Below are 24,893 nucleotides of genomic sequence, written 5' to 3'. Positions count from 1 at the left end.
GGGCTCACATGGCAACACCCGTGCTTAGGATGCCTTTGATTCAGCTGTCAAATTCCAGAGCCTCTAGTTCACTAAAATTCTGGCATGTGATAGTTGAAATTAATGGGGTTAGTGCCTAGAGGGGATAAGCCTTTAGTACAAGCCAAATTTTCTTTCTTTTTGGTTTTGGATACAGTAAGGAAGGTTTAAAACCCCAATGTATTTTTATTTTTTTTGCTGTATGTATCCTGCTGGGGAGATTCTTCTTCATATCCTGGAGACACAACAGGACATGAGAGGAAAGGAACATTTGTACCCATTGGATGGATTACTTCTTTAAATTTTTACGCACTTTAACCGAGCTTAATTTTTCAGAAGTTCAATCTGTGAAAAGTAGCTGAGAATACATGTACCAATGGTTGAGAACTATTGAAGTGGATGTTTAGGCCTAGAGCTGCTTATTCTAAAAAACAATTGTCAATTGTATGTTTATAGAAGTAATATTATGCTTAAAGAAAAACGCTATTGCAGTAAAAAAGCTTGCATGAAGAATAATTTGATAATTTTGTGTTCCTTTCTGCAGTGCCTCCAAAACCCTTCTTGGGCATGGCAGGATGTGCTACAGAAAACCTTTGCTCAGACTACAATGGTACCACAACGACCAGCGGTACCGGGCAGATCAGGATACATATGGCATGCTCCAATGCCACTGTTAGTCCTGTCACTAGTACCATTACACCTTTCAAAAGTACTAGCAATTCAATAAAAAACAGCACCCTAAATGTGACTAGTGAAAGCCCAAGTAAAAGGTCATCACCATCAACCAAAACCTCTCATGTGACCAGTGAAAGCCCAAGCACAAGGTCATCACCATCAACCAACACCTCTCATGAGACTAGTGAAAGCCCAAGTAAAAGGCCATCACCATCAACCAACACCTCTCACGTGACTGGTGAAAATGCAACCACAAAGTCCTCACTACCAGACGTCAATAGTGATAGGTCAACTACTAAATCAATAATACTGAAAAGTACCCCTCATGGGACCAGTATAAGTTTTAGCACCGACCAGTTAACCACTAAGAATACAGAAGCTAACAAGCAAACAAGTGTTGCATCTGGTAGTCATTTTACCGCAGCCATTGCCAATCCCACTCCAATCAACTCCACTTCTGCCCATTATACGACCCTTATTACATTTACACCCACTGCCTTCCATAGCTCCACATCAAATATAGTTGCTACCACTCACTGTGTTTGTAATGGATGCTCAACACGCTACTCATTCTTTTCTCTCAGCTCGGTCGTAATTGTGACCCTGATAAAACTGATAAATTAAAAGGCGTGAGTCTTTTCTTCCTGGCACTTAAAAAATTTGATTTTCAAAAAAGGTTGGTAACTTGAATGAGTTTAAATTTGGTGCAATTGTTAACAAGAGTGGATACTTGAGGATTTTCATACTGATCATACTGATACTGTATATCAAAAGACTAGTGTCTTATATGAATCCACCCTTTCTAGCATTGTATCTTTAAGTAAGCTAGAACCCCTCCTGCCACTATTTCCACCTTGCTGCTTTTACCAGTAAGTGTGCACTTGTCCTTTAATTTTAATGTAATTTTTACATAATTTATTCTTATACTTCCATTTAAAAGTAACAAAAGGCAATTTACAATGAAGAAGCCAATACTAACCAATCAAATTAAGGCATATATAAGTTAACTGCCATCCAAAAGATAAACTCCTAATTACAAATGGGCAAATCTCAACATATTTTATTATGTTTACTGAATTTTACACTAATGCCTCACGTTTCTCAAACCTTTCTCACCTTATTGTTACATTTCTATTTATTTTAAATCTCTATATTATTTTAAAAGGCTGTTCTTTTCCATGTTTTATTAGACCTGATTAAAAAAGCAAAGCATGCTAGTGTATAATCCCATAATTTGTCTATTGTGACGAGTTTAAATAAAATGGTTACTTTGTACATTTTGTATAACATCAATAAATATATATATATGGATGTATGGGCTTTTAGGATTTTGTGTAGTGACCAACCTGCAGAAAATGTAAGGACTGGAATATCTGCTATCAATAAAACATACACATTTTTTCTTTAGTGGATATAGATGCTGTTGACTCAATTTGTTTGAATTTTATAAACCAACATAAGTCTTTTAACATAATGTACTATACATAGTATATGAATATAAACTGGGTTACATGTGTCATTCTAACTTTTGACTATAGTACCTCTTTAAGTAAAGAATAGTAAAAAAAACAAACAAACATGGAGTATAACGATGCAAACATGGAGTATAATGGTGCATACATGGAGTATAATGGTGCATACATGGAATATAACGGTGCATATATGGAGTATAATGGTGCATGCATGGAGTATAACGATGCATACATGGAGTATAACGATGCATACATGGAGTATAATGGTGCATACATGGAGTATAATGGTGCATAAATGGAGTATAATGGTGCATGCATGGAATATAACGGTGCATATATGGAGTATAATGGTGCATACATGGAGTATAATGGTGCATACATGGAATATAATGGTGCATATATGGAATATAATTGTGCATGCATGGAGTATAACGGTGCATACATGGAGTATACTGATGCATACAAGGAGTGTAATGGGGCATACATGTAGCATAAAGGTCCAGGACATTTCTGCAACTAAAAAACAAAAATCCATCTTTCTTACTTCATCTTTAATATTGTTTCTTTTGAAAATGAAGGGATGCAATAAAAAAAAAAAGAAGATGTCTTACAACTTGCCCCATCTGTAATTCTCAAGGAACAGACACATTAGGAGGATGGTTTTAAAACAGAAATGTATTTATTATTTTTTCTTTAGCTAAAATAAGCGGCAAAGCAATTTTATGAATGTTTAGATAAAAAAGTGGTCCAGGTGGTTGGAGCTCAGGAGAAGGTAAAGAAAAGAGAACTGGCGACTTTTGGGAGGCTGTGTTTGGAGCCCAAGTTATTGGCTATAGAATGTACACCAATGATGGAAATGGATAATGTCAGGTGTGAACTATTCAATAGTAGGAAGAATTTTTGAGATGTTCTCACCCAATAGAAAATCTGGCCTCTTCTGAAACCTCTCTCACTCTGTAGTTTCCTGCTTTGACTTGGGGGTTGCCTTGCTGTCTACCCCATTTCTATTGGTCCCTCCCCGTCCGCGCCCATGATTGAGTGTTGGTCAGTGGTGGGTCCAGTCATCTTTACAGACTATTAAAGACAGTAGCCTTTTTCCTGAAGAAGCGGATCTCTGTGAAACGCGTTGAAATCTGTTTTCCTCCCACGGGACTACAAATTAAACTAGGAAGCTGATATCCAGCAAATTGAAACAAGTATTGTAATGTAGATAAAAATATGGGAGGATGCGGCTACATCCTATGGTCTATTTTAGGCAATTCTGTTTGTCTTTCTTTTTTTTTAAACCATGCATTTTAAATATATTTATAAATAAAAATTGTTATACTTTATATAAAAACTAAATATGTTTTGTGTGATCCTTGGGGTACCTTAAAAGTCCAAACCCTACTTTTTTTCTTTTTCTATGATATAAATTATTAGGATGTGGTACTGCTCCTTTATGCATACCTCTTTGTATGAAAATAACTACCATAAAAAAAGTGAATATAACATATTACCACAACATATATATATATATAAAAAAAAACAATTGGCAACAGTTTTCATTCTGAATCTTTATGGCCACAATCTTAAACAAATCCAGCAGATGTGGCGTAACAATTCTAAACATTACTAAGTAAAAGGATTGGAAGAGCTGTAAACATTTACTCTGAATTAATAACACATTTTAGTTATGTAAAGGGATTAGGGATTAGTGAGATATTAAGTCAACGCCTGACAGACTGGATAAAAGTTAAATTATAGAAATGTAATACTATGAAGTCACTGTACTACACTGTCGCCATCTAGTGTTAGAATATGATATGACACCTTGGGATAGGTCTATTGCTACCTTCTGGGTTCCTGGAGATGGCTGTAGTTTCAGAAAGATTCATTAGGCAAAACGTTCCTGAAAGCAACTGAGAAAGTGCAATTGATGATTCCTTGGCATTGGCCGCCTTCTAGTTCCTTCCAGAAAAGGTTAATATTAACAACCAATAGCCCTGATCATGAATCTGATGCATCTGTAAAAAATAACTCAAAGCAACTGGCTGTATTTCCAGAGGGATCGGTATTCGGTATTGGCGAGTACCGAAAGATAAATATCAGTACACGCTATTTTTTACATATCATCCTTGAATTAAATTCTTAGGAAGATAACAGATCAGAGTGACTGGGATTAAAGGGATATTAAAGTAAAAGGGTTTTTAAGCTATTTCAAGTGCTGACTAAATCACTTACAATGGATGCTGCTCCTTGATGTTTAAAAGTTTTAGTTACCCGCAGAATAAGCTGATCCCCTGAACACTGACCCTGATATCCTGTTTTAGGGTAGCTCCTTTCCCTTGCAGTGTTCTATGGAGCCACCCTTGTGTGTGCTAGTAAGCTGTGTGTACCCACAAGCACACAGACACAGCAAAACAAAGCACTCCCCCTCCTCCCTTTTCTCTTCTCCCTTCCCTAAACTAGTAGATGGATGGCTGCTCTGTCTTGTGATCTTTTATAGGACAGGAAGTTCAAGGAAGCCGAACTGTGAGAGCTGGAGGTGTTCGGAAATATGATGACTGAAAGTGTAAAGATATACTTTGCTGGGCAATATATATTTGTTTGATCTGGAACTGGAAAACAAGTCTGAGAGTTTACTCCTACTTTAAGAGTAAAGGAGAAAGAAAAGATAATTAAAATAATGCTGATTCAACCTAAATATGGAGTGATGTCATTGGGTGCCAGTGAGTTCATTTATGACCTGTAGGTGTGGGACACACGGCATGCTTTTGAATAACTTGCTTGTCACGGAGGTGTTGTAATAAGACGGTTTCACATGCGCATGAACTGTTTTTGTCAAAGGAGTTCCCTTGGAAGGACTTGTTACAATAGATTATTTATTAAGTAAAGTGATAACGTAATAAATTACTTTGTTTCTCTTTAAATATTGCATCATGGTTTATAAAAGATGGATACACTTGCAGGACCGTATCTATAAAAATGTGATGGGGGGGTCCTCGTGATGACATCACTCTGAGCTGTAACGATGTCAAAGACTCCTCTTGTGCATCTGAAGTCGTCTCTACACTCTAGACTTTATAGGGGATTAGAGATCTTATCTTATCTTCTGCAACCACTACAACCCCCAATGATACAGTATTTTATTATCTTCACATGTTCTATGTTTAATTGGCCTCAACAACCTAATGGACCCCCCTAGCCCAGCCTATAGTTACATCACTGTACACTTGGACACATTTCATTTGTTAGATGAACATCTGTGGATGATTTAACTCCTTAGCGACCAGTATCGTAAATAGTATGTCACTGGCAGTGGGCCAGTTTAACTCTGTTTACATTTGTAGAGTCGGCCGTTGGCTTTACAATAGAAGCTATTCTGGCGGCTCAGCTGCCTTCAGATCGCTTCTACGGGCCGGTAAAGTGCCTGAACCCCCCCACGACACCCCCGCCATGTTTCCCAGGCTCCGCTGCCCCTCCTGTGGGCCTGGAATCGGCATCTCGGGTGTCGGCAGGAAGCTGGGGAGGAGGGCGGCAAATGTCCGTTCACAGTTCTCCTCCCCGTTCTATGTGACCGGGAGCAGCACATATTGGATCACTTCCGGTCTCGGAACTGTTGTACTGAAGCCCAGCAATAAGTGATTGAAGTGCTTTCAGATCGCTTCTACGGGCCGGTAAAGTGCCCGCCTTCCCCTGCCTGACACCCCCGCTGTGTTTCCCAGGCTCCGCTGCCCCTCCTGTGGGCCTGGAATCGGCATCTCGGGTGTCGGCAGGAAGCTGGGGAGGAGGGCGGCAAATGTCCGTTCACAGTTCTCCTCCCCGTTCTATGTGACCGGGAGCAGCACATATTGGATCACTTCCGGTCTCGGAACTGTTGTACTGAAGCCCAGCAATAAGTGATTGAAGTGCTTTCAGATCGCTTCTACGGGCCGGTAAAGTGCCCGCCTTCCCCTGCCTGACACCCCCGCTGTGTTTCCCAGGCTCCGCTGCCCCTCCTGTGGGCCTGGAATCGGCATCTCGGGTGTCGGCAGGAAGCTGGGGAGGAGGGCGGCAAATGTCCGTTCACAGTTCTCCTCCCCGTTCTATGTGACCGGGAGCAGCACATATTGGATCACTTCCGGTCTCGGAACTGTTGTACTGAAGCCCAGCAATAAGTGATTGAAGTGCTTTCAGATCGCTTCTACGGGCCGGTAAAGTGCCCGCCTTCCCCTGCCTGACACCCCCGCTGTGTTTCCCAGGCTCCGCTGCCCCTCTTACAGGCCTGAAACCGGTATCTCGGATGTCTACGGGAAGCTGGGGAGGAGGGCAGCGAACGTCCTTTCACCCATCTCCTCCCCGTTCTATGCGACCAGGAGCAATGCGTATTGCATCACTTCCGGTCCCTGAGCTGTCAATGCTCAGGTACTGAAGCCCAGCAATAAGCTTGAAGTGCAACCTGCACTTCAATAGCTTATTTAAAATGGGAAGGTGACTGTAGGGGTCTTTTGCACCCCCTGTATCACTTAAAGAGGATCTGTCACTGCCAATATACTATCACATGGGGGGCTTTCAAGCCCCCTATGTGATAGCAATGAAAGTAAAGTAAAAGAAAATAAAAATGCAGTTTTAATAAATAATACTAAATAAAGTAAATGACAAAATAATTTAAAAAAAATTAAAGTCCCCCGCCCCCGAGCATGGGCGTATTTACATAAATACGCGCCAGGTGCGTCTATGTACCAAAACGTTGGTTGCACTACACATGTTGGGTATTGCCACACACGCCAGAGTGAAAGCAATAATTCTAGGGTCAATATTTACGTGTATCTCTAAACTAATAACCTGTAGGGGCTTTTAAAGTGTTGTCTATGGACTTTTTGGGGTTCTGAATTTGGTCGCCATTTCACAGACGCGCACAATTTTAAACCTGGGCATGTTAGGTATCTATTTACTCGTCGTAACCTGTTATATTTTACCTAAAAATGGGTATTATATTGTGTTTTAGGGCAAAAAAAATTAACTTAAGTGCATATTTTACTAAATGTTGGTGTTTGATAAAGAGTTGTGCTAAAATTGGGCAACATAACAAATTTGCAACTGCCGCCATTTAATGCTACAGGGTCACAGGCAGCACACTGGCCTAGTGGTTAGCAATGGGGGTCCCTGGTTCGAATCCCGGCCAGGTCACTATCTGCAAGGAGTTTGCATGTTCTCCCTGTGCTTGAGTGGGTTTCCTCTGGGTACTCCACTTTGCTCCCACACTCCAAAGACATGCTAGAAGGTTAATGGGCTCCTGTATGTATGCATGTGATATAGGGACCTTGTAAGCTCCTTGAAGGCAGGGACTGATGTGAATGTGCATTGTGTAAATTGTCAGCGCTATATAAATAATAAATAAATGTGTGTACAAAAAGAAAAAAAGGCCTTGGCAGCAAAAGGGTCGTCAAGGGGTTAATGGTTATGAATGCGCTATACATGGAAAGAATTTTGTGTTAATGTAATTTTTTGTTTGTTTTTTTTCCTTGCATGTGATTGGATATCCATTGCAAAGTGTTTTCTCACTACGTTCACTAAGCCATGTGTAATTTCCCATGCAAAGTGAACATGCTCTACTCCTTTAGTAAATCAGCACGTCTAAGTTCCCGATATAAATAGAAGTTTTGCAGAACTTGGACATAACCTGTGCTGATGTGACGCAGAGAGATAAACGTAGTGACTACGCACAGTCTACACGCCCTTGGGTGCAGCTCGTATGACGAGTCTCCATGTTCCCTGGAATCAATCACAGGCCGTCCCAGCCAAGGAAGGTGTGCTCAGATAAAAGTTCCTATAGAAACCGATTCGCACTCAGAATCACAATCTACTGTCATGTTTTCAAATATTATTCCATGTTCATTTCCATGTAAACCTTAATTAAACAACCGATTGGTTATTAAATAACCTCTTAAATGGAATCTGTCACATGGCAAGCAAGATAACAGGGCTGGAAGGCAAATTAAACAGCATTTTGCTTCCAGACGGAAGCTGCCACCTGGGCATCACACCAGTTCTAGGGTAGCAAGACCCGACGTGTTCACATCTACCTCAGATGGTGAAACTGTCCTGCAGCTGGCATGTCCTGGAGACAAAGAATAAGTAAAAAGGACGTTGGTCTCCTATGTAAATCTCCCATCCTGTAGCAGAAAGTAAACAAAACTTTATCTTATTTACTAAAGCAAGCGAACATTCTCTGCGTCTTTTGTGAATTATTGATTTATTTTGTAAATGATTCGTGAATTATTAATTAGTAATTGTCAATGGCTTCCCTCGCACTGAATTTACTATAATACTCTAACGAGAAATACTAAAGGTGTAGAGCATGGGTGGGCAACCTCGGCACTCCAGCTTTTGTGGAACTACAAATCCCACGAGCAGGGGCGTCCCGAGGTTGTGACACCCCGCCGTGTTGTCATCTTGCGTATGCGCAATTACGTCATTGTGCATGTGTGACCATCTGATTGATGTCTGCCGGCGTCCATCTTAGTAATGGACACCGGCAGAGAGAGGAGGAAACATTCACCCGACAGAATCCGGTATGCCGACGGGTCACCTCCTCCCTCCTGACGCTGTCAGGCTCTCAGTCCATGACTGGGGCGTCCTGTGGCATGGTGTCACCCGGATCAGACACCGGGTGACACCCCGCTGTGACATTATCGTGCATGCTCGCGACGTCATTTATAATGTGCAACGTCATAGAGCACGTGTGTGACGTCATCATGCATGTGTGACGCCATTGCACATGCGTGTGATGACATCATGCACTGTTACCTGCCAGCGACCATCTTGGTTATGGATGCCGACTGAGAGAGGAGGGGATGTTCCCCCGGCTGGATAAGGTATGCCGCCGGGTCCCCTCCTCTCTCTCTCTCGAGCAACTGTTGGGCTCTCGGTCCATGACGGAGTGCCACAACTTTTTAGAGGGGGTGACAACAAAATGGCTGCCAGTCATTTTGGTGTCACCCCCTCCAATGGTTTCACCCGGGTGCAGGCTGCACCCCCTGCAAGCCCCTAGTGATGCCACTGCTGTACAAGAGAAACACCCACCCGCTGGCATAACATAACAGGAAATCACAAAGGTGGCCTTTCTTTTGTAGTGTCACTAATAGGCGCCTAGAGAGCTTGCTTAATCGAGTGCCCCCAGCACCAAGTTTGAGCTGTCACTGATAGCTCCTGGTCTCATACTAATGATTAGAAGCTGGGAGGACCAGCTCCTGATCAAGTGAGCACAGTGATACCCAATCATTGTGGTCACTAGTTTTAGAACCCTCTTTGTACTGTTTCCCCTTTGTAAGGAGAAAAAAAGATGCATTGTATATTTTTCTCCTTTCTAGAGGAGAAAGCTGAACGTTCGCATTTGGCGGGTGTCGCCCATTGATTTCAATGGGTGCCCCATGAGCGGCAAACTCAGGAAAGTAGCTCGTGTAACAGATTCTGCTATAGGTGTACCGTATTTTTTCACCGCACAATTGAGCTCGTTTTTAATGTGCATCAATGCACGGGGAAAAAACAAGTTTTCCCAGCTCTGTTTGGGGTACTATAAAGAAGTAAAGCATGTTTTTGACACGTTCCGTGAATGCATGTCAATGCGCGCATTTGGCACGGAACACGAAGGTGTGAACAGGGACTTAGACATTAGTTCAGGTTTGGACCAAACCCAGTTTAAACCTGAGCTTCTCCGAAGCAACATGGACCTGCATCACCCAATAAGCTGCCCATTGGGGCAGTTTCTGCCCCCTAGCTGATCATAAAGAAAGGGGTGGGGTTCTTGTGCTGATTTAATTGACCATTTATGGCCACCTGGCCGATTAGGTAAATGTTATTTACCTAATATGGCCATGTAGCCATAGAAGGTCAATTTCATCACTGCATCCTGCCCCTTTCATGTGTGCAGCTAAAGGAGGGGAATTCCTTGTTTAAGATTGACATAGTAGGGGAACAATTAGGAAACAGGAAGAGAGTGTTGTCACCAGGGCTGTCCCTACACTTTTCGCCACCTGAGGCTGGGGGGGGCAGGTTGTGCATGTTCCCGGGTGGAGTTGGTAAAGGGGAGCGCTGGTGGTGCAAATTACCAGAGGGTAGGGATGGGGTAGTGGGTGCTGGTGGTGCACGGTACCTCTGGCTCCAGTCTGGTGATCCTGCCATTGTGGTCCTTGTTCAGTCCTTGCTCTTAGCAACCTGTGACGCTCGGTCCTGTGTTCCGCCAAGCTCGCTGATGTCACTGGTTGCCAGAAGCTGGGTGGGACGCCAGATAGAGCATCCCACTCAGCTACCAGTGACATAAGTCAGCTGGGCGGAACACCGGACCGAGTGTCACAGGTTGCTAATAGCAAGGACCAAAAAAGGACCACAATGGCAGGATCACCAGATAATATTGTAATGAAAGCTGCAGAAAAAAAAAACCATATTGAAAATGGCCTTTGAATTTAAATTAGCAGTGACTGGGTTCATATCTACTTTACTTGTATCATTTTCTAGTCTACCTTTACAGGTGTGTCAAACGTCTGGCAATTAAGCTGTTAAACTCCCCATATCGGCTTGTACGTCCTGCTCACGGATATGGAATGTGACAGACAGTAATAGTTCATCTCTCTACACACCTTGAAAATCTGCTTTCTCCACATTTACCTCATTCCTACACAATCACCAATGCCGCAGATCCACACCTTCAGGCTGATCATAATAAAACAACTCATCAACAGTATTCTGACCTCATTGTCCTCCCCGACACACACTGCACGAGCTGAGCCATCCACTATGAGAGTCAAGATGAGACTAATCGTGGGTTTAATTGTAGGGATCTCTGTCCTTATGGGTACAGGTGAGTGTTTTATTATATCAGAATGTTTATTTTTTATTACTTCGGTTTTGGATAGATTGGGGAAAGGATAGAACTTCTGTTTTAAGTTCTGCCTGGATCCTCACTCCAGAGATTTCCCCTCAATGGGTGTAAAGGTCACCATACACATTTCAATTTTGTACGATCAACTTTAGATTTGCCAAAACAATGTAATATGAGGGTCTACCTAAACTTTCCAATCAAGCTCTATCCAACCAGACAGGCCCTCACACTATATAATTGTTGGTAGATCTAAAGGAGATTGTACAGTAAGATTATAATGTGTGTGGGAGCTTAACACAAGAAGTGGGGATCTCCTCAACAGGGACACAGCATTGAAGAGCAGACAGAGGTTATAACCGTTCCCTTCTCAATTCAAAACAAAATCAAATTGGCCTGGGCTATTTTTATTGTAATCTGGTTGTTGGTTGGTTGGTACCGGTTGTTGTTTAGGTTACATTGTTTGCTCTTGCTTGGTGGTTGAGTGTTTGGTGTTTAATTGTTGTTTGGTTGTAGATTGTTGTTTCGTGCATTGCTGTTTGATGGTTGGTTGTTTGATAGTTGGTTGTTTGGTGGTTGGCTGTTTGCTTAGTGGTTGGTTTTTTGGTGATTGGTTGCATGGGTGTTGGGTATTTGGTGGATGGTTGGTTGTTTGGTAGTTGGTTGTTTGATGGTTTGGTGTTGGTTGTTTGGTAGTTGGTTGTTTGATGGTTGGTTGTTTGGTAGTTGGTTGGTTGTATGGTGGTTGGTTGGTTGGTTGGTTGGTTGGTAGTTGGTTGTTTGGTGGTTGGTTGTTTGATGGTTGGTTGTTTGATGGTTGGTTGTTTGGTGGTTAATTGTTTGGTGACTGGTTGTTTGGTGGTTGTTTTGTAGTTGTTTGTTTGGTAGTTGGTTGTTTGGTAGTTGATTGTTTGGTGGTTGGTTGTTAGGTGGTTGTTTGGTGATTGGTTGCATGGGTGTTGGGTATTTGGTGGATGGTTGGTTGTTTGGTGCTGGTTGTTTGGTGGTTGGTTGTATGTAGAGTTGGGCTGGATGTTCAAGTCAAACGTGAAATCGACTCGAACATCGCTAGTTCGCGTGCTTGCCGAACACACAAACGATAAGGGCATACGGCAGTCTGTTCGACCGCTGAACGCCCAACAAGGCAATGCGCCTTGTGAAGCCCTAATTGGCTAAAGGCTTGCACCTGACCACTTTGCCCAATCATGGCTCACCTGTCTGATGACGTGAAACTGTACACAGTTGGGCGGAGCTAGCTGTCACCGCAAGCTCCGCCCAATTGTTTATGTTTTGCTGCCATCTGTCAAAATGCCATTATGTGGCGGGTGTTCGTCGATAGTGGGCGGGATGGCGGTCGTCTGTTTTTTTTAAATTATTATTTCTATTTATTTTTTATTGTTTTATTTTTTATTTTGTCGAGTCTTCGACAACGCTGGACGTCGTGATTGACCCTGGATTATGTCGGTGGATCCATTTTTTGGGGGGAGGTGCGGGGGGGTTAACAAAAACGGACTTGTCAAAATCCTTTGGTTTTTTTTCAATTAAAGGTTTCTTTTTTTTAATTTCAATTTTTGTGACCCTTTGACGAATGAGTAGGGGTACAAGTACCCCTTACTAGTGCTCGGTTTAAGGGTCTGGTATGGAATTTTAGGGGGGACCCCATGTTTTCTTCCCCCATTTTTGGGGGTGGGGTTCCTGCTTAAAATCCCTACTAGACCTTAAGGGCCTGGTATGACTTTGAGGGGGAACCCCACCCTTTTTATTTTTTTTACACGGTGTCCCTCCTAAATATTCCTACCAGACATTAAGGGTCTGATATGACTTTTGGAGTGAACCCAATGGGGTCTCTCTTAACATTTATACCAGACCTAAAGGGTCTGGTATTGTTTGGGAGGGGGAACTGCACACTTAAAAACGTCATTTTTTTTCCTTTAGAAGTGTCAGTTTTGCTGCAACAAGTTCTATACATCGTACAGATCCGTCACTTCACAGGCAGGTTAGGGGGACCCCCCAGGCACAATATTTAGAGGAATTTTTCATTTTGATTGTTATCATTTATGTGATGTTAAAATCACTGCTCCTTTTAAAACGGTATCTTTTTAACGTTTTGTTTTTTTATTGATTCCTGTCCCCCAGGGCAGTACCCGGATCCCCCATACACCTTTTATGGCCAATAACTTGCATATAAGCCCTCTTAAAGGGGACAATTGTTTTTGAAAGTTCTACCCCCATAGACTTGCATTGAGTTCAAGTTAAAATTAGAACTTTTTGGATGTTCTAAAGTTCGAATTCGAACCGAACTCTGACCTGCTCGGCTAATCACTAGTTGTATGGTGGTTGGTTGTTTGGTGGTTGATTATTATTGTGTGGTTGTGTGTGCATTGCTGTTTAATTCTTTGTTGTTTGGTTGTTGTTATTTTAATAATATACCATTTAATGAAACCTTGTTTAATGTTTGTCTTTTGATAAGCTGTGAATGATAAAATATCTCAAGGGGGTGTTCAACATTCACCAAGAGTATGGTAAACCCATCTACTTGTAGATCTTGGAACTGCCCAAGGCAACCTTTGGTCCCATGGGTCATCTGTATACCCTCTATCTATCTATCTATCTATCTATCTATCTATCTATCTATCTATCTATCTATCTATCTAATATCTATCTATGTATCTATCTATCTATACATCTATCTATCTATCTATCTATCTATCTATCTATCTATCTATCTATCTATCTATCTATTATCTATCTATCTATCTATCTAATATCTAGCTAGCTAGCTAGCTATCTAATATCTATCTATCTATCTAATATCTATCTGTCTAATATCTATCTGTCTAATATCTATCTATCTATCTATCTATCTATCTATCTATCTATCTATCTATTTATCTATTATCTATCTATCTATCTATCTATTATCTATATATCCATCTATCTATCTATCTATCTATCTATCTATCTATCTATCTATCTATCTATCTATCTATCTATCTATCTCTGTACTTGACTGTGTGATATCTTCTCTGCTAAGTTGTGTATTTTACTTGCATAACATCAACTTGTCAGGCAAGTTTTCTGCCCCCGGGGAAGCTTCTATGTATATTGCTAATCTGGTTGCATTCCTTTCCCCGAGGAATCCTGCGTAAGCTTTGTGTACAGGCCTCTCTTTGCATCTGTGAAGTTGCTTTTTCTCAGGTGGATACAAGTATATCTACATACATACTTACGTACGTACGTGTGTGTGTGTGTGTGTGTGTGTGTGTGTGTGTTTCCTATTATTGTATTTGCTTGCCAACAACTTCACAATTGTATATTTTCTTCTTTAGGTCAGGCACTGAGATGTATACAGTGTAGCAGTTACACTGATACAAACTGCTATGGCGCCATCATAGAATGCCCAGCCTCTTTGAGTGCATGCGGGAGTACTCTGATCCGGAACAGAGGTAAGAACCCCTTCATTTGCTTTGTACTACCCAGAGCTGTATGTCTGCCGTCCACCTATAATTACACGGCGTTCTTGCAAGCTACATTTGTATATGGCTTCAATCAAACCTCCTCATTTTGGTGCACGTTAAAGGTGATGCATTAGAAAAAATTCTACTCACTGTGTCTTTGCTGGGGTTTCTGTTCATAATTCATTTTACACAGGGATAAATAGTAATGCTGATAAAAGGCCTTTAAAGCGCATATAAAATGCACCGCACTGAGATTTGAGGCAGGAAAAAATTTAGCTGTGTCATTGTAGTTTGCGGCGCCCTCCGCAGTCACTACAGCCAGGGCCGGATTTACTCTCCCTGCTGCCCCAAGGCCAAGTTCAACAATTTAATTTTTTTTTTCACTTAACTTTATTGCTATCACACAGGAGCTAACAACCCCTGTGTAATAGCATTTGGAGGTGACAGGTTCTCTTTATTGACCATGTCACCTCCAAGACAGGAGTTCTAGCACAGCACTGTGCTGGAACTCCTGTGATAGAACAGAGGGGAAGACTGCTCTCCCCTCTCGTTGTATACAAGGATCGGCAGGGTTACTTTTAACCCTGCTGCTCTGCTCACCACATCGGCAGCCAGTGTGAGACACTCGGCGGCGGAGCGAGGAGAGAGGTGACACAGAACGAACAAGCTTTTTCCCACTACATTTAGCCCTGCTTTCCCAAACCAGGGCTAAATGTAGAAAATAACTTGGCGCCCGGAACTACATGTTCCGGGCGTCAGGAGATTCCACATCGCTGCCGTTCCGAGGCCTGGCCTCGGTGGCCTTGTGGGGAATCCAGGCCTGACTACAGCACCCACAGCAAGGCACATACCAGTAAGGAGTGCGTTAGGATCCTCCTGTAAGGGATTGACCGGACACATGAGAAACTGGATGACAAAAATGTATTGCCTAGAAATATTCCAAAAAACTGATTCTTTCGGACTGATGGCATTTCAAGTTTCTTCATATGGTCACGGGTTGGACGATTGGATATTTTTTTGAACTTTACTAAATAACATACCTGCGGTCGTATGTGTGGTGCCTATAATAGTGTAAGGTTCTCACTGTTAGCGGTTGGGTCAAAAGGCTCTGTTCACACCTGAGTGATTTGTCGCACAACGTCTTCCATTCAAGTCTATGGGACCAAAAAGCGCTGTAATCTGCCAAAACGTAGATCATGTACTTTTTCCAGCGATAGGTTTTTCTGCTTGTCACAAAATGCTCAGTCATGAACAGCGGCCATAGAATTGAATGATATTCCTTGTTGTGAGCGTTTTGTCGTACTTCCCTTTGAGAGACGAAACGTTTAGGTGTAAACAGAGCCTAAGGGGTCTATTCACAAAGCTGCCGAAGGATCTGGTGAAGCAAGCCGATGTACGGCTGATTTCAGCTGATATACGGCTGAAATCAGCCGTACCAGCCTGAAGTGAATAGCCGAACGGTGTTCGGCTCACTTCACTTCTGATCAGTCATTCACTCGGCTGCCCTCGGCAGCTTTGTGAATAGACCCCTAAGAGACACATTGGGGTTGATTTACTATAGGCAAATCGGCTGTTCAATTTGCAAGGAATTTTCCCCTTTGCTTAGTGAATGAGGTGACTTCCATCACCCAATCACATGCAAGAAAAAATATTGTTTTTTGTAATTTTCCTTTCTTACATAGTCAGTCTGGTTGAAAAAAAACACAAGTCCATTGAGTTCAACCTATAGAGATATGAAAAAAACAAAAAGCCTAAATAGAACGCTATGCCCACAATTACCCGCTGTTGATCCAGAGGAAGGCAAAAAAAACCCCTATAAAGCACGGTTCAATTTGCTCCAACAGGGGAAAAAAATTCCTTCCTGATCCTATAAGGCAATCGGATATTCCCTGGATCAACAATCTCTGATGCTTAATATACCTATAAGAGCTCAATGCTTGTGATTGGGTATTCTTTGCAAGTGAATTCACATTCACTAAGCTGAGGGAAAATTCCCATGAAAAGTGAACAGTCTATTTGTATTTAGTAAATCAACTCCATAGCTCGGTATGTTGATACAACTCTAGAGGGGCCATTTATAAAGCAGCAGTGAGTCTGTGAGGCACAGAGTGGCTCATTTATAACGTATACACTGCAGGTCTATGCACAAGGTGGCATGTCTTTTATAGCCCAGGCTGTCTCTCTGCTTATCATAGCAAAGAGGGCTCAGTGATTGGAGGAGAGTCAGTCATGTGACTTTGACATTTTACATAACCGGTCTCTTTTTTATTAATTTTATTATATTTTCTTTGCACTCTGCTGGCTTTGGGCACTGAGCTGACTAAGCCCTCACGGCCAGGGCTCTCCTTACCATCTTGTCTTGAATTGTATTGTGATTGTAATGTCTTCCTTATATTGTAAAGCGCTGCGCAAACTGTTGGCGCTATATAAATCCTTTATAATAATAATAATGCACATTTTTAAAGCACCTAGTATATCACTGTGTACATTTTTTATAGCCATATTGACACATTGCTTGGTATTTAAATACAACCTTAGAGGGTCCATTGATAATGAACAGCGGGGATTTGAAGCCCATGAAGCACTATTCTTCTCAACAGAAGTGTAGATAAAAGAAAAATTGGAGGAGAACCCAGCCATGTGAACTGATAAAGACATCTGACCATCCTCTGGTCCAGTTTCAGAGTTCTCGGAGAACTCCACTGCGCATTAAAATGCAGGTTGAAGTGTGGCCGTGATATGTGCTCTCCACTTTAAATGTCCCCATTAGAAATGCCTTTTATGATGCAAATAAACAATTTACATTTTTTTTTACTTGTTTATGACTTTTCTTTTTTTTTTTTTTAATAGGATTCCGCTGGACGAGCTATTTCCAAATGAAGTCCTGTGTGGATTTATCTGAGTGTTTCAATAACGGAAGGGTGACCGGCCTATACGCAGAAACATCATTTGCAACATCATGCTGCTTCAATGACAGCTGTAATAATGTTCTACCAACCTGTAAGTTATTTTTATTCTATGTTAGTTTTTAATGCTCAAAAATATTTGATTTATACACTTACATTTTGTTATAGTATTTCTAAAATCAAAACTTTTTTTTTGTCTCGAATGGGGAATAGTAAAAACTAGGGATGTTCAGATACCAGTTCAGATACCAGTGCCGATACTTGTCATTTTCACGAGAACTACCAGGGTTGCAGCGGTTGCAGCTGGGACTGGGCCCTGGCACCCCACCACTGTCCTGAAATCATTAGTCAGTATTGTTTTAGAAAAACTGTCACATGACACTAAACAAAAAGGTATCAGTACCTTCTGTAGTAGTATCTATGAGTAGTACTAGTAGTATCTGTGAGGACAAGTATCGGTACTTGTATTTAGTCTGGAAAAATGGTATCGGTGCAAATCGGTGGAAATCCCAGGGGCCCCGTAGCCAATGCTCCTTAAAAATCACAGCTGCCTCCTAACTTTAGCGTGTTTCTCTAGTCTAGTAGCTGGAAAAGTATCTGTACTTGTACTTGGTATCTCTGCAGGGGCGTCCCGAGGCCGGGTGTAACTTGGTCTCCAGACCGGGGGAAACGCTGCCGTGTCGTCATCGCGGATGCGCTGGCCATCTTGCTGATGGACGCCGGCAGAGAGAGGAGGGGACGTTCACCCGGCGTGATGAGGTATGCCGCTGGGTCCCCTCCTCTCTCCTGACACTATCGGGCTCTCGGTCCATGATCGAGTGCCCGACTTTTTAGGGGGGTTGACACCAAAATGACTGTCAGTCATTTTGGTGTCACCCCTGCAATGGTGTCACCCAGGTGAGGGCCGCACCCCCCACCCTTGTGACACCACAGTATCTGTGCATCCCTAGTGAAAACCTCTGTATTTTTCTTTCTGCTTATGCGTTAAACTGGGGATACTTCCTTTTACTTCTGGCCAGTGTCACAGAACAGGAAGTAAAAACATAATCTCCATCTCATAGGGGAATGGCCCCCTTAGACAGCTGTAACAAGAACAGATGTTCTCAATGGAAGATTATTTACTCTGCCTCTATTCTGGTGACAAGTGGTAGGCTAATTAATTAGCCGGATTTGTGGGAGGAGCCCCACACATTTAAACTACTCCGTCTCCCACTCTCACCTGTCGGCTTGTGGGCGGCATCCCACCCGCCTCACCCCCTTTTTCAGTTACCTTTTACTCTTGAGTATGCCCCCTTATTTTGCATACTGACCATAATGACCACGGCACACCTCAGGTCATTGTAGGCAGGTCCATCATCTCGATTCCTGGGTACGTATCAGTGGGGCTTTGACCACAACTATAACATTTTGGGTTTTCTACCACCTTTCATCTAGTTAACAATCTTTACCAGGACAAAATGAGTCTTCTCAGCTGGGACTCAGGCCGCAATAAAATTCTACATGTAAAATATCCAACATACAGTACAAAACATTTTAATATGGGTGTTACTTAAAGGAGAACTATGGGGTAAGTGTTTTTCCCCATAGTTCTCCTAAGGGTCATGGGACGACATAAACTAGCGTCCTCCCGTGACCCAAAGCTCAGTATACCGCAAGCTACAGCTCGCGGTATACTGAGACCGCCGCAGCCGGGACGGATCCCGACATTGTTGTCTGGATCCACCCCGTTTCGTGAGTGACAGCTGGCTCTGCCTATCTAGAGGCAGAGCCAGCTGTACCCTCCCCCGTTCGTTCCTGCCAGCCAGCGCTGGAGGATTGGAGAGGGGAGGGGGGGGAATATGTGAATTGTAGTAGTCACCGTCACAAGCTCGCTCCCGTGATGGACTACAATCACACATTTAGTTTACTAATTTGTATTGAGATTGTAGTCACAGAATGGGGGGTGGGCGGATAGAAAATGGAAATGTGAAAACCCTTGAGAAATTCTTATTTTTGTTCATGCTTTGAAGATGCTTTGTTAGTAGCCCTGGTGGCAATTGTATGTGATACAGAAAGGTATGGGAAAGAACTGTGCATCTCCATAACTATTTATAAAGAGATACCAATTATCATCTTTGTTTTTCCTTTCTGTAAACCCCCCAGATCGTATCTGTTCTTTCTGGTTCACTTTCTGTTTTTCATCATAGTTTTTTTTTTTTTTTTGCTGATCTTTCTTTACGAGATTCTCTGTAGAACCTCCTTTTAACAAAAAAATTCATAATTTCTTTTCTCCATAAAACCCAAACTCACCATGTTTCACCTTGTTTTCACGGCTTCATCAGGGGTATCAAAAGTTCTCATATTATGAGGCGAGGTAACAGTGCACCGAGTGCAAAATTATATTAGTACAAAGCAGTAACGTGCGGTACCTTTGCCTTCTGGTGAGGCATTCCCCAGCCCCGCCCCCAGCACGCCCAGCCCCACCTATGTCCAGCCGAAGCCACCCCCCATCCCTACGAAGCCACAGCGAATGTAAGGGAGGAGACAGGGAGGAGCCTCCCTGTCCCTCACTTGCTCGTTACTGCTGAGGCATCGAGATCGATTGCCTCAGTGGGTTTTTTTTCTGACTGGACAGCTTGGACCAATGGCATTTTGCCATTGGTCCACACCATCCACAGAGCTCACGCCTCTAACACAGAGTAGAGCCTGTGACAGCTCTTGCCTCACTAGTTAGGTTACACAAGCAGTGGGGAGGTCCGCTGCTGTGTAACCTAACTACCTGTCAGAAGCTGGATGCAGCGCCGCCTGTAATTAACAGGCAGCTCTCTGTCCATGACAGGTCACACAGCGGGGAGGATTTCCATGCTCTGTAACCTGTTAGAAGCCGATCTGAATGAAGAAAAAGCTGTCAGCTTCAGACTCGAAGTTGACAGCTTTTCCCTCCATAATACTAGGTGAGCCTCCGCTTACTGTATGTCCCAGGTACAAAGTGGAAGACTGGATAAAATAAAAAATACAAAATAAGAAGAGATATTCCCTTGCTCCACTTACTTCCTGCTGTGTGTCCTGGGCAGGAAGTGAATGGAAAAATCCCCAATAGACAGACAAAAAACCTGGCAGGTGACTGAATGTATCCATGTTCCATCCAAAGCTAAAAGAAAAAAAAAGGAACTTACATGAATGTCTACATCTCTTCAGATTGCAAAGCTTTTAGAAATGTTATTACCTGCTTTAATTCTGCAGCTACTAAGGCCATTGCAGTTTGCTTAGTGAGATCTTTCAAAATGACTGGGTTTTAGTCATGCTATAATAATACACTGAGTGGCCAGATTATTATGACCACCCCATCAGTACTTCGTTGGACCACGAGATGACTTAGTTGGGCCGCCTCGTGACTCCACGAGATGTTGAAAGGGGATGCGAAGAATCTGACACTGCACTGTTGCCCTTTTTTTGTCTTGTACCAGTCTTGCCACTCTCCGTTCTGCCCTAACATTGACTAGTCGCTGACGGCCACAATTCGCACGTTCTGACCCAGATTTTCGTCTGACAGTCCAGTCTTTAAACACTTTAACAGCAGCTGCTCTTGAACATTTAACGAATTCTGCTGTTTTGCTGATACTCGCTCCATGGCTCCAAGCGCCAACAATCATCCCACGTTCAAAGGCTGTTAAATCGCGTTGTTTACACGTATCTTCATAAACAAATCACTTCTACTGTCGTGGTAAACAACCTGCTTCCCTATTTATAATGGTCTGGCCCTCTAGCAACTTCAGCGCAAAATTATAGCTAATTTGCCTGCAAACGTCAGGTGGTCATAATAATCTGGCCACTCAGTGTATAATAAGCAATGTCCAGTTCCACTGTTGCAATAATGATACATGTTCTTTAAAAGTTTCTTCTGAAAATATAATAAAATGTTTTTTCTCATTTAGTGCCCATAGTAAACCTCACCTTGAACAACTTATTCTGCCCTGCTTATGTTGACACAACGATGGAACCTTGCGATATTAAGAATATTTCAGTATGCACCGGAGATCAAAACCGTTGTGTTCGATACTCGGCGACTACCACACTAGGTAAGCAGTCTTTACCAAAGCCGTAAGTTGGCATAATTAAAGTGCATATACCGGTAACCCCTAACAATAATTGTGTTTTATTTGCTCTCTTTTGTGCTGTTAAAGGAGAACTATGGGGTAAGAGTTTTTTTCCATAGTTCTCCTAAGGGTCACTGTAGGACTTAAACTAGCGTCCTCCAAAGCTCAGTATATTGCGAGCTACAGCTCGTGGTATACTGAGACCGCCACAGCCGGGGCGGATCCCAACATTACTGTCGAGAACCACCTAGCTGCATGATTGACAGATCTAGATCTAGAGGCAGAGCCAGCTGTACCCTCCCCGTCCGTTCTGCCAGTCAGCGCTGGAGGATCGGAGCGGGGAATCCCCGCAGGGTGCCGTGAGTGTCAGTCACGGCTCTCCGCAGGGACATGATGGAGAAGTGAGCGAGCGACGGTATGTGTTCGCTCACTTCCCGATCTATTGAGCCGACGCATGACAGTTTCATTGTCACACGTCTGCTCGAACTATGAGGTTGGGTGAAAAGGAGGCGGGGCCCATCAGCGATCGTGGAGGAGAAGAAGGCGGACATAGGATGGGGCAGACAGGTAAGAGGGCTTGACCGCCCTTCTTTCTCTTCTGTCAACTACAGAACACCTCCATCCTTATGTTGTGGAGGTAAGGGGAGGGTGAGGTTTTCTAACATACTCAGTGTCCTTGCGTGAAAATGCTGCTCGTCCACAGATATAGTACATTGAGTGAGAGTTGTCATTCTTAGACAGGAAGTAAGGGCTTGTTCACACGAAGCGCGGAGCAGATCCGGACCAGAGCAGGTGCAGACCGGATCAAAACTGCGTCCAATGTATTCCTATGGTATTTTGACCTCCAGTTCACATCGCAGCGTGCGGATCCAGACCAGATCCAGACCGGATGAAAAAAATGCGGCAAGCCCTATTTTAACTGCTCTGGATCTGGTCTGAAACGCATCAAAAACACATCTAAAACGCAAAATAACGCATGCAAGTGCGTGAAAGTCCATGTTAAACTTAAATTTTTTTTATTTTTTTTTACCAAAACCGGCCCTAAACGCATCAAAAACGCATCCAAAACGCGTCTAAAACGCGGCACAACCCACCACACTGCGTGTGCAGAAACCTGACCGGATCTGGTCTGCATTTGGTGTGAACAAGGCCTAAGTTAAAAGAAAATGTGAAAAAAGTTACAAAAAAAAGAAAATGAACGCAACTACTGCATCCAAAGACTGGAAAGGTGTAATATATTATATTTTGTAGGTTTTGAGTTAAAATACACTTTAAAAAAGGGAACAGCAGCCATGACCCATAATGCCTTAGGGCAAAGTTTAAAACGGGCCCCCTCCAACCCCTATGCCTTTTTATGGCCCCAGTGCAAGGGCACAGCCATTATTTTTGCCCCTGGAAAATTGTATTCTTATCATTCTCTGGAGTATATGCATGCAAATTGACCAAAATATAAAATATACAAACTATGAACCCAGGGTTGTAACTACAGATGACGGGGCTCCATAGCAAAAATGTGATGGGGGTCCTCCAAATGACCTCTCTATAAACTGTGACTAACACAAAGATCCAAAACACTCCTCAGTGCAACTACACTGTAGACTTTACAAAGGATTAGGGTTATCATCAACCACTCCAACCGTTAATGATACAGTACTGTGTTATCTTCACATGTTACATAGTTACATAGTATTTGGGATTGAATAAAGACATACGTCCATCAAGTCCAACCCATATAGGTCCACGCATCATCTCATTCTTAGGGATACTGGTATCCCTGGATATTACGGTCCCTCAAGAAATTGTCCAAACGTTTCTTGAACAAATCTACACTCTTGGCTGAAATCACTGCCGATGGCAGTGAGTTCCAGACCTTAACCGCTCTTACTGTAAAGAACCCTCTTCGCCCATTGTGCTGGAATTTTTTCTCCACCAACTTTAGGTGGTGGCCTCTAGTCTTTGTAATGGAGTTAATCTCAAACAGTTTGTTGCCGATGTTGCTGTCACCATTGAACATCTTGTACATGAAAATCATATCCCCCCTTAATCTCCTTAATTCCAGCGTAAACATGTTTAAGGTCAGAAGCCTTGTCTCATAGCTCTGGTCCTCCATTCCCCTAATTAGTTTTGTTACCCTCCGCTGGACTCTCTCCAGTTCAAGGACATCCCTTCTCAGTACCGGCGACCAAAACTGGACCGCGTACTCCAGATGAAGCCGAACCAACGATCTATATCAAGGCACAATTATAGACTTGTCCGTGCAATACATCCCCTTCTTAATACAGGACAAGACCCTGCTAGCTTTGTTTACCGCAGCTTGACACTGCAAGCTACCATTCAGTTTGACATAATTTGTCTCAACAACCTAATGGGGCCCCTTTCCACGCCCAGGCCCCAGAGCAGCCGCCTGGGCTGCTATGCCTATAGTTACGCCACGGTATGAAGTTACCATAATATCTTTGATTCCTAAACACATAGGAGCTGATTTTTATATCTCCAACACAGCGTAAAGAATATATACATTGATAAATGAGGCCCAGGATTTTTACAGACTGATCTACATGCATATATTCAGAAGAATCAAAATGTGCTTAATTGTGGAGTCTCCTCGTTGGATCTTTCTTGGCCATCACCATAGCGGCTTAATTCCTATTTCTATTTTTCAGGTTCTACAACACACACTCTTTACCTTGGTGGGTGTGCCTCGCAGAGTATGTGTGTCACAGAGAAGAGTTATGTATCAGCAGATGGCATCAGCTTTGAAACAAAGAGGTCCTGTTACAATAGTGCTAGCCGTCTTGCCTATGGCATGCCAGTCGTACTCCTATTACTAAGAGCACTAGTTTGGTGGTGCATCTCATCATGAAGGAGATCTCCAAGACTTAGTATGGTTCTGCCTGCTGAACTTTGCTGATGAGCAGTTCTAGGTTTCTGTATATCTCCATAATTCAATGTTGGAATATGAACAATTGACAAATGCAATATTTATTTATTTTGGAAATGGATATTAGAGGGACAGAGAGACATATTTACCGTGTTTTGTACCTAAAGAAGCAGCTCCAAGCAACAAATAACGTGAACTGATGACCTGCTAAAACTGTTCTGGAAGAATGAATTCACTTTACCTTTAATCTACGCTTTATATGGTTCATCACAAGCAGGGTCAGGATCTGGAACTGGACTATAGCTTTGTGGCATAATTATGTACTCTACAGCCCTCACATGTTCCTACTATTGTGGGTGTGATTGCAATGGGTGGTAGAGAGAGGTTGGTGCCGGAACCCAGGTTCACATTGCTCAGAGGGTAGAGTGTGCCCCTCGGTCATGTTGACATTGAGTGTACATTAAAATTCAATCCCAGCTACAACGTTTAACTTTGTCATGTTTTTATACCTATCCATGACTTCACTGGGAAGATTGCACCTTACTTCCCATCTACAACAGCAGGGCAA

General features: G+C 42.7%; 1 protein-coding gene across 1 annotated transcript; it reads left to right on the top strand.

Annotated features, from left to right (window-relative positions):
• Positions 1-10,753: 10,753 nt before the first annotated feature.
• Positions 10,754-24,641, top strand: LOC108785516 (phospholipase A2 inhibitor and Ly6/PLAUR domain-containing protein-like). The gene is made up of 7 exons (XM_018554601.1): positions 10,754-10,986; positions 14,334-14,450; positions 17,313-17,462; positions 21,283-21,426; positions 22,056-22,081; positions 24,108-24,152; positions 24,603-24,641. The coding sequence occupies exons 1-7, from the start codon at positions 10,815-10,817 to the stop codon at positions 24,639-24,641; spliced, it is 693 nt and encodes a 230-aa protein (XP_018410103.1). The 5' UTR covers positions 10,754-10,814.
• The last annotated feature ends 252 nt before the right edge of the window (positions 24,642-24,893 follow it).

The sequence above is a fragment of the Nanorana parkeri genome, unplaced genomic scaffold, assembly GCF_000935625.1.
Source record: "Nanorana parkeri isolate BGI_ZX_2015 unplaced genomic scaffold, ASM93562v1 scaffold166, whole genome shotgun sequence".
Classification (NCBI taxonomy): domain Eukaryota; kingdom Metazoa; phylum Chordata; class Amphibia; order Anura; family Dicroglossidae; genus Nanorana; species Nanorana parkeri.
The sequence above is the reverse complement of the archived record's forward strand: the minus strand, read 5'-3'. Positions and strand labels throughout refer to the sequence as shown.

Excerpts from the sequence above, each read along its gene's own strand:
- LOC108785516 (XM_018554601.1), top strand. The coding sequence starts at position 10,815 with ATGCCGCAGATCCACACCTTCAGGCTGATCATAATAAAACAACTCATC. Across the intron at positions 17,463-21,282 it reads TAATAATGTTCTACCAACCT|TGCCCATAGTAAACCTCACC; the intron begins GTAAGTTATTTT and ends TTTCTCATTTAG. Across the intron at positions 24,153-24,602 it reads TGGTGGGTGTGCCTCGCAGA|GGTCAGGATCTGGAACTGGA; the intron begins GTATGTGTGTCA and ends CATCACAAGCAG.